This window comes from Nestor notabilis, unplaced genomic scaffold (genome assembly GCF_000696875.1).
Source record: "Nestor notabilis isolate BGI_N333 unplaced genomic scaffold, ASM69687v1 scaffold27050, whole genome shotgun sequence".
Lineage (NCBI taxonomy): Eukaryota > Metazoa > Chordata > Aves > Psittaciformes > Psittacidae > Nestor > Nestor notabilis.
Genome location: NW_009910115.1, coordinates 1 through 10,407, shown reverse-complemented (window position 1 = coordinate 10,407; position 10,407 = coordinate 1). Strand labels below are relative to the sequence as shown.

At 40.8% G+C, this 10,407-nt stretch overlaps 1 protein-coding gene across 1 annotated transcript; it reads right to left on the bottom strand.

Annotated features, from left to right (window-relative positions):
- Nucleotides 1-5,001: 5,001 nt before the first annotated feature.
- LAYN (layilin) lies at nucleotides 5,002-8,587 on the bottom strand (the record flags this gene model as incomplete). Its single annotated transcript, XM_010024468.1, has 5 exons — nucleotides 5,002-5,356; nucleotides 6,071-6,173; nucleotides 6,425-6,508; nucleotides 7,186-7,400; nucleotides 8,290-8,587. Coding segments are annotated over 5 exons (1,055 nt in total), but the record flags the coding sequence as incomplete, so codon positions are not given.
- Between the last annotated feature and the right edge of the window lie 1,820 nt (nucleotides 8,588-10,407).

The following is a 10,407-nucleotide window of genomic DNA, read 5'->3' as shown; positions in this document are numbered from 1 at the left end:
CGATCCTCGCCCCGGCTCCTCTTCTGCTCCCCGCTCGGTCGCAGCTGCGCGCACAGCGTGGCTTTTTGTAGACGGGTGAGAGCACCTGGTGCGCATCATCAGCAGGAGGAGGAGGAACGCGCCAGCCCCAGGTGACTCTCCAGCCCTCAGTCAGGGTCTCCATGGCTCCAAGGGGGCAGTAAGAGCCTGGGCTGCTGCACCTGGATCAGGGACGTCTGATGGAAACACGCTCTCCCTACCGCTGAGCGCCATTTCCAATGGGCCAGGTTATTCCAGATCAGAACGATGCCTTAGTACATCAGCCTCCCAGAATCCTGGTCATCGTTATGCAATACTCACCTTGAACACAGTGTGCAGTTCTGGGATCCCCAATCTAATAAGGACGTGAAAGTATTGGAATGCATCCAGAGGCGGGCAACAAAGCTGGTGAAAGGGCTGAAGGGCACATCCTGTGAGGAGCAGCTGAGGACATTGGACTTGTCTAGTTTGGAGAGAAAGAGGATGAGGGGTGACCTTGCTGCTCTCTACAGCTTCCTGAGGAGAAGATGTGGAGAGGGAAGTGCTGAGCTCTTCTCCCTGGGTTCCAGTGATAGGACATGTGGGAATGGCTCAATTTCATCAGGGAGGTTGAGGCTGGACATTAGGAAGAATTTCTTAACAGAGAAGGTGCTCAAACACTGGAACAGTCGTCTTACAGATGTGGTCAATGCCCCTGGCCTATCAGTGTTTAAGATGTATTTGGACAATGCCCTTAAGAACATGCTTTAACTTTTAGCCCTAATACGGTCAGGCAGTTAGACTAGATGGTTGTTGTAGATCACTTCCAACTGAAATAATCTATTCATTTCATACACACCTGGAAAGACAGATTTGGAAGCTTTTTTAGGACCTTTGACATAAAATGGTTAGACACCCTTCAGAGCTGACAGTGTAAGTGTGAAAGAAGTTAAGGTCTTTTATTCTAAATTTCCAGTACTACATCCACCCAGTCTGTTTTATGTTTGCACTTACACATTAGCTTGCTTTCATTTTAAAAATGCCATGCTCATTTCAGTTCTGCAGCAATCTTCACTCTCCCAGTTCATGCCTGTCCCTTTCTCATCGCTCCCTCACCCCTGACCCATCTCCCACTGGAAGACTGGTACCTTTTGACATGTGGATACCAGGAATCATGCCTGGGGGCTTTGCTCAGTTCCACTGACTAAACAAGGCATGTCTAAAAGCTGATGATACAAGAGCACACATGTCTGAATCAACTGCACGTTCAGCAACAGACCCAGGCCTTTTATGAACACAGAGTGCTGTGCATGCAAACACAGCAGAAAACAGTGTGGCCACAAAAAGTGAGTGGAAGAATGCAAGAAACAAACTTCTGCCTCTTGCTTTCGCTTTGTACCCACATCTCGCAGATAAAGCTGCCTCATACATGTGGAAAGTTGGTTAAATTTGTTACGTGTCAAAACAGCAATGACTGTTCTGCAATGGGAACTGAAGACATCCATGAAAAGTTAATGCTTGTCCTTCACTGCACTTGCAGTTCATGAAATTCCTCTAAGGAATGACATTTTGAGATGACGCTGCTGACTTAGACTGCTATGGATAATAACTGTGCTGTTACTGTTCTATTTATCCCCTTAAGAAGCTCTAGCAATGACTAACTGATGACTTGAGTTAGTCAGACATACACCCTTTTGAATGATTGATAGGTGCATGAGCAAGCTTACCATAATCCTACTTGAATAGAAAATGGTGTCATCCCAAACTGCTACTTATGAGATCTCACCCCGTTTCACCCTCTAGGATGCTTCATTTTTTTCAGAAATCTGAAACACTGACCAAACAATAATTCTAGTATGATGCAAACTTGGTGGGTTAAAAGTAACTTTTTCTACACTGTGCAGAAATATTGCCTAATATTAATTTACAGTCACTTTATTATAAGTAAAAAAAATTAGTAATAAAATATTTACTTGCTTTCTGACTACTTGCATCCATGCAAAAATCTCACTAGACTGGTGCAAAATCAACTATCAAGCCAGATTTTGTGTCTGCAATAGAAAACTTCTGCAGAAACTTTATTCTGCTACACACCACAATGCCATTTTTGGCCTGAAAGTTCAGGTTACAAAAACAGTTCTTAATAACGCTGCTAGCAGAAGTGCAGTCACAGAACCATTCTTTGTAGAGCAGCCTTTAACGGCCGTTGATGGTTTTTGCTGTGCTTCAAGGAAAGCGATTCAAGTGCTTCCCACAAACAGTGGTACAGAGGAGCTCTTCCAGGCCCTTTTCAACACTCGATTGAATGACACAAACTGTGGAGCAAACATGCCCTCTTGTGGTCAGTGTTCCTGTAGAGAACGCTACAGCTGTGGTGCTCTACTAAACGGAGATAGCAAAGAAACGGCAAAATTACCTCGCCGCCTGATAAGTTCTAGAGATGCTGAGCACATGCAGCTGACTCTGCCTGTGTTCAACAAGCCAGAAGTTCGACACTTAGTTGCCAAAATATGGCTTTACATGTTTACATACCTAATCTACAACATCTGGCTAGAGCATTTTCATTTCATTTCCTATTTTTCAATACCTAAAAAATGCTTAGTGCCTGCCAAAAAAAAAAAAAAAAAAAAAAAAATAAAAAAGAAGAGCTCAAACGTACAAGACTCAAAGTGGATAGAAACACAATTGCTTGATAAAAATCCGATAACTGCTGCATTAGAAACCCTGGACACTGCAAGCATCCAGCAATGACTGTTCTCCTATACCAGGATTTTGCTCTGCAGGAGAAATGGTTGCTAAGTTGGTGTAATTTTCAAAACAGATTTATTTTTGTTTTTTCATTAGTTTTTTATAGGACTGCTTTTTTCAGGGCTTCATCTTGCACCACTGTGTCTTGTGGAGGAACAGTGTGAGATTGGCAGACACTCTGTGATACCACAGGTATGCATGACAGCCATTGTGCACATCAACTTCACCTGTAACATTTGGGAAGTGAGAGAAGTAGCTGTGGCAAGTACCCAAAATATTTCCAGGTTTACAATAGACAGCAAGAGCACACAGATCCAGAAATGTTTTCCTGCATATTTGCATTGGCAGAGGAAATCATGGCCATGTCATGCACTCATTTCTGTTGTTGTTTCAGTCCCACACAAAACACTTTCTGCCAAAGCCTTTGGCACAACTTTGCTTCCTGGTGGCTGATGCAAATTGGTTTTGTTTCATTTTCCTATTTATTTCTTCCCCATGCAGTGGAGAAGATTGAACTTCTAGAGAACCCTGTCAAGAGCTGAATGCACTTCAGGTACTTCATAGACTTGTTTGGCAGCAAAATGTTGCTCTCCTGGAGCCAGAAATACTCACCTGCAGAGCAATAGGTGAGTAATATTTGTGTTCCTGCTTGACATGCTTTATTTGTTTGGTCATTCACCCTCCATTACCTGGTCTCTGATGAAAAAAACCCAAAAAACAACCCAGACCCCAAAACAAAACCGCAAACTCCAAACCCAGATGGATCTAAAACCTGGAGCTTAGCAAATTGCTAGTGTAAAGCCAGAAAACAAAGGTATAATTCTTTGGGATTTTAACAATGCATTCTGAGGAGTTCTGGCTTCAGTAAGCATCTCACAGTGTCAAGATCGCCTCAACCTGCACCTTTCTTTTAGCTCTAACCAATAGAGAATGGCAAAACTTAAGCTTTTAAATGTAGGCAGAGAAATAAACAGGCATCTACTATTTTTATTTAGCTTGTGAAAAGATCAAATGTGATCTAACAGTAAGTAAAAAACATTACTTGCTACATACAGAGTTAGGTGCCAGAATTGCTCAACCAAACCGTATCTTTTAATCAAATAAATTTTTATACAGCTTCTAGACATGCTTCAAAATTGCTGCACAGATCTGCTGGATAATAAAATTAATTTTGTCAATTACAAGGCCTTATTATTGTAATCCTGAAATCACTTCAAAGTCAATTATTAGATTTTAGGCTTCCCTGTAAGCCTGAGAAATGCTGTTATTTCTGTTTTTCACATGGGACTGAGGCACTCATAGTTAAGAAAAGACTGAGACAGAATACAGAGCTGAAACCAAACGGCCTCAGATATATGATAATGTTTGAAATGCTTTCTTCTTTTCAGTGCAGATGTCCAGCTTCCCAACATTCATCATACTTGATTCTTTATGTGGTACTCACACTTCTTAGTTCAATGAGATAGAATCAAATAAAACTCCATTTTTAAGGAACAGCTCCACTGCTGGAATAATTGAAACCATAGCAAGTGCAGACAAAGGAAGAAGTGCTGGTTTACTCAAAGCTGAACATATTTGCCTTGAGAATCTATAAACTAATGTATGAAACAGCTGAGACAGCAGATGAGGCAGGACAGATAACTCTTAATGGCCTAACTTTGCAGCGCTTTCTACATGTACACAGCTACAAACATGCTAAGATCCCTAGTAAGAAACTGTACAGCTCCGAATGCAAGCCTCTAAGCATATTCATGACTTCTTTATTAACAGCTGAGCTCAGTTCACAAGCTCAAACTGGCTCTGTACTGAAAAGAATAAAAAAGACTCCAGGGGCCACAGTGCTGCTACCAGTACCTATGAGAATCCATAGGTTTATATATCTATCTATCTATCTTCATAGTCACTAGTGGCTAGTGACTTCTAACACCTTTGAAGGTCAGTGAAATAAATACAGATTTTTGATTGCACTTTAGTTTCAAAGGCATATCTTTGGAGTACAAAAAAGAATTAAGAGAATTAACAAGCCATTCCTGGGGGAAAGGAGACTTGATGCAAAGGAAAATATATACATTCTTTTCAGTTTGGATCTTTAAAAACCCATATTCTTTCAAAAAAGAGAAGAATATAGGGACAATGCAAAACCAGGATAAACATCACATATACTATTATTAAAACGTGTGCATGGGGAAGGCAGGTTAACTTGTATCAATATTCACTTTGTTATCCATATTCCAGGCTTTGTTTTGGTCCATTTCCTTAATATCCATAAATCTCATTCTCTACCCAGGCCGATTCCTTGCTTCTCCCCACATGATGTCCGCACAGCTCATAGATATCATTGGTCACAAAGCCACTTTCATTACTGGCCAACGTCACACCACCACTCGATGTATTCATTGCTGCACCATCGTAATCCCTGGGGAAATTGTCAAGCACCTTATCTTCCTGTTTACGGAAGGAAGAATTCTTAGTGTCAGGCCTGGTTCCAGCCAAATCGGCTTCTGATTGCTTTTTGATGACTTTGTAAATATCCAGATTTGGACTGTTCCTGCTGTGGTTAGACAGCCATGCATCTTCCTCTTTTGGGCTTGCATCTATTCGCTCCTGTCTCCTTAGGGATGGAGGAAAGAGGACAAGTGATGCTTTTTCACAGAGGCAAATACAAAACGATACCACACCTCTCAGTAATTTAATGATGGCCCTTGAGGAAAACTGACACTTAGAGCCTGGACTCAGGATGACATTTGTTATTACTTGCTGTTCCAGGTGTGTCCTATTGCAGGACCTGCTGAGGTAGCCCTTGCATTCTGGTGCAGCTGAGATGCTGAGGCAGCAAAACTCAACACTGACATTCCCAAAACTACAGCCAGTGTCACCGTCAGAGGTACTGTGCACATAAGGAAAGCAAGGAGAAGAAACTGGGAAATGTTACTTGCTCCAAATGTATGACCTTTTATTTCTATTATGTTTTTCACTTTTGAAGAGGATTTTCTGATAATTCAAGTATTTTCTTTATTAAGAAAACTTCAGTGCTAACACTTCAAAATCATCATCTTGTTTTACACTATTCCCTAACTCCTATTCTTCTGTGAAAATAGTAAAATGGCATAATGTGCTTTACTTAAATTTTCACTTCACAAGTAACTTAGCCTGGAGCTAACACATTTTAAACATTTATTTGGCTGAAATATGACACCTTTTAAACATTTATTTGACTGAAAGCAGTCCTCTCCAGAGCGTCTTACAGGATTCTGAAGCTAGCTGTAAAATGATTGCCAGGACAAGATATCATACATTCACTTGTTATGCAAAAAAAGTCACTTACCGCTTCATGACAAGCCAAAACCAAAAGATAGCTGTAACAGCCATCAGGAGCAGCAGCACAGGAATACTGGGAATAAGGATGTAGGCAAGACTCTGAACAGGTTCTAGGAGTAAAAACCATATTCCAGCTTTTATTCACTTCCAGTTGCATTTGACATGCCCAGAACTTCATAGAAAACCTAACACTTGCAAGAGACAGCATCATCACAGCTCAGTGGGCTTCTAGTTTTGCTCATAATCTAGCTGTATGTACTTCTCAAAGGTGGAAAGTCTAAGAGGCCAATCATCTAATTAAGCAAGTTAAAGTAAAATAAGCTCAAGTCTTCAAGATTATGTACCAACAAACACAACGTACCTTTGGCTTCCACAGCTGTTACATTAGTATCTTTCTTATGGCGTTCTTCTGGGAATACTGGCTTTAAGGGCTCTGTTGCAATGCCTGGAAAGAAGCAATCTCTCAGGTGTTGTTTGAAAGAGCTTAAGAATCAAAAAGTGAGGGTGAGAGGAGATTGAAGAGACTGCCTGCTGCAAGAATGTGTAAGGTGTACTGGTACTCTTTTGCTTAAACTTCTGCAGCATGACCAGTGGTCCCAGATACTGCATCAACAGCAGCAAGACTGTGTTCCTGCAGAATGAGTTATAGAACAGCACAAGGAAACTGCAGGGATACTTCTTGCTTAGCAATTTTTCAGTCTGTGATTGTCCCTGACAATGAATGTCACAGTATTTATACCAAAAGTTAGTGTGTCATTAAAAAAAGCCTCAAATATCTGTAACTTACCTTTCTGAGAATTCTCTATTGGAGCACTAGTCGTCTTCTCTAAAAGAGAAAAATATATGCAGAGTTACCTCATAAGTTTGACTAGGGAGACCAAGTGTACTGAATATAGTCTAATAACATGAGCACCCTTCTTCAACATTCTCTCTCTCTCAGGCCACATTTGAGATATCAAATACTTTATAAAAATCCTCTGAGAGTTCATTTAAATCACAAAGCAAGTAGCTACAGAGATTGTTTTCCCCATGACTTGCATCAGCTTAAAGACATCTGTCACCAGATATTTCCAGTAAAGCTAAGAAAGGGTTTCCCTGTCAGTTATGGCAATTTCCTCATACTTCCCCTTAGGGACTGGGAGCAGGTTGGGTTTTCAAAGCTACAGAATGACTCATTACCAAGAGAATATTTGCAAATGAAGTTATTTTTCATGTTGCATCTGTCATCATTCCATTGAAACATGTAAGGACCTCCGACACCTGGTGGGGCAGATGGCTGGTAGTACATCACAACACAGATTTCACTCCCACAGGATGGCTCATCTACATACCAGTTCCTAAGAAAATACAGCAAACATGTCAAGTAAGACTTGACATCACTTTCCATGACACTGCAGAAGCTCACGTAGAAATACAGCATACAGGGCACCAGAGAGGGTGGAATCTAAGAGGATGGCAGCTCAGCACACCCCACCTCACTCTCACCCTCCACTTCCACTGTGTAGAAGTAGGAGTGCTGAGCAGTTTCTGAAAGCTGATCAAGACAATAGAAGTAATTCCAGATACACCAAGATATTCAATGTGAAAATAAACCCCACACGTTAAATAGAGCAGAATTTTTGAGGCTAAACACATTTTAGTTCTATGCTGAACAGAAACATGAAAGTAGTGAAAACAACTCCAGCAAACTTGTATTGGTTGTAAATGTTGTTGCATTTATATTTTAACTACAGCAAATGCTGTAGTTCCACTTGCCTTAAGACTCATGTCTAAATAAATACTGCAGCTCTCCAATCTTTCTGTCTAACAAGAAAAAATGCTATTCCCTCAGCAAGCAGAAAGAGACAGGCCCATTGCTCAGGACACACAGGAACCTTCAGGTCAAAAGACACTTTCTTCATGCCTAATCAGAGATTTTTAAGACCGGATCACTTGTTTTTCCCCCTCCTTTTAGCAATCAGAAATAACCAATCTAGCCCAAGCTAGACGCTGTAGGTGCTTTATGTAGAGCAAAGAGAGAGCAGAGTCTATAGAGGATAATTTGTCTCCCCCTTATGTGGGATGAATCGCTCTCTGGAGATACTACCACTTTTCAGTGACTGCAGAAGGACACAGGTGACAACTAGGGCAACACTGCTTGACTCTTGAAAGAATCCTTTTTGACTGCTAAAGGCAGGTGGTGGTCCTTGACCAGTTTGCTTCCTAGTATTGCACATAGGTACCTACCGGAAGTTGGATGAACTGCCATCTGACCAGAAGTAGAGGTTCTGACAGTCTGTACTATTGTCTACCTCCTCCTTTTTCCTCCTAAGCCCTATCCAAAAATCTCCATCAGAAGCTAAGAGATTGTCAATGAATCTTTCAATCAGTCTTTGCTCTGCTTCTGTTTCAATGCTGACTAGATGTCCACCATCAGTTCTGCAGGCAAGCTGTGCTTCTTCATAGCTGATCCTGCGTGAAGCATCATGAAAATAAACTATTTTGTAGCATGGTGGCTCTGTTCCACGACGACAAACTGTCTGTCCTGCAGAAATGGAAAGAAACCTGTTACAGAAGCTATGGCCGTTAGTAGCAAACCTGAATGCTAATACTTCCATTTGGTTGAGTTTTGCACTGTATAACAGTTTATATATTATACAAGGCATCAAGAAGGCTTTTTTTAATTTTTTTTTTTTTTAAGGACTTCAAATGGCTACAATAAGAGGTCCCCTTACATAAGCAGAGATAATAATTTATCTTCTAGGGTTTATGTGCTACTTCCGTGGAGCGTATACTTAGTGTGTTATGATGTGTTCACATAGTACAGTTGTAAGCATTGCTCTGCACTGTTACTGAAGCCCCAGGAAGTAACCAAGGTCTATTTTCAGCCAAGGACTTTCTCATGCATGAAGCAGCACATCTTACTTTGATTACAAAGATAGTAAAGATCAAAGTGAAAAGATGCATAACCTAAAATTATGCACTTGTATGTTTCTCAGCAGAAGAGTCCCAATATTTAGACTCTGCAAACAAACAGTTTTGTTTTACTTAGTGAATATTTCTTTTCAAACACAGGGCAGACACAATCTGCTAACCTGAATGTTTTATAGAAGAGAAACATTTGGCAACATTTGTATCATACTCAGAACAAATGGGATGTGAGGACAGGTCATTATAAACTCCTCCAAGGGATATATGCTGACTTTTCTTTATTCTTCTGTGGCCACTCTAAAAGTGGGAATTTAAACACCTTTCTACTGGAATTTTTGAACAGTTAAGTCCTCAGAACCACAAAGTCTGCTAATATTTTATGCATAAAACTGGCGGTACTGCAAAAGCAGTATTTAAAAATACTGTAGGCATAACCTGTGTTTCTCTTGGTAACTTAACACTCATGCAGGCTTGGTGAAAAAGGCAAAAGACCTTACCTCTTCTGAGGGATATGTCCGCTGCTATTGTGAGAGACACAAGAAAGTTACACAGACAGCACATTGTTACTAAAACACCGCAGCAACTGTCTAGAAATAGTGTCACAAACTGCACCCGGATTCTTTTCTGACACACAAACACATTTTTTCCCCATTAACTGGCAGAAAAGCTGTCTTATCAGCCAAACTTGCCACTGCTTTCAACTAAGGAAAAATTTACTGTACTTGATTACTGTCTAGACTTCACTGCTAGTTAGGTTCCCAAGTATAATTTATGTAACAGAGGTCAAATGGATATGTAGCTCTAACCAATGCTGAAAGGGTTCCTCATATTTTCCTGTTATCTCCTCATTGCCTACATGGGATCTGCCTGAAAACCTGCTGAGCCTTGATAATTCAAGACTAAGGATGAGTCAATTATACCAAAAAGTATAAAATTCATGAAAAGAAATACATCCTCAACCCCACAGCTGGCAGAAGAGTCCTCTAACTCACTCCCACAAAGTCCGACTGCAGACAAGAGCATTGCAGAATTAAAACAATACTTATGATAAAGCCTTATGTTGGAATAACATAAACATCTTATGGGTGACAGTATTCAGGCTTTCTGCTGATCATACACCAACCTATCAAGTCAGGCAGAAACTTCCCCCAAACTGACTGTTCTGTGCCCTAAAATCAGACTAGACTACCTAGTTTGAGCTGCTGTATATCATCTATTCCCATGAACAGCGTCTAAATAGGCGACATTCCTTTGCACAAAATCAGGAGGAGAGACTCAAAGAACACTTTGTAGAGGAAGAGTAACACAATCTAGTGTTGTCTGGAAACTGACCCAATCTGGTAGTTACCACTGAGTAGTTCCGTTAGCCAGGGTGGCGCTGAAAACTCCTAGAGTCAAGGCAAAAATGCAGCAGAGACAACAGAAGGGTTTCTT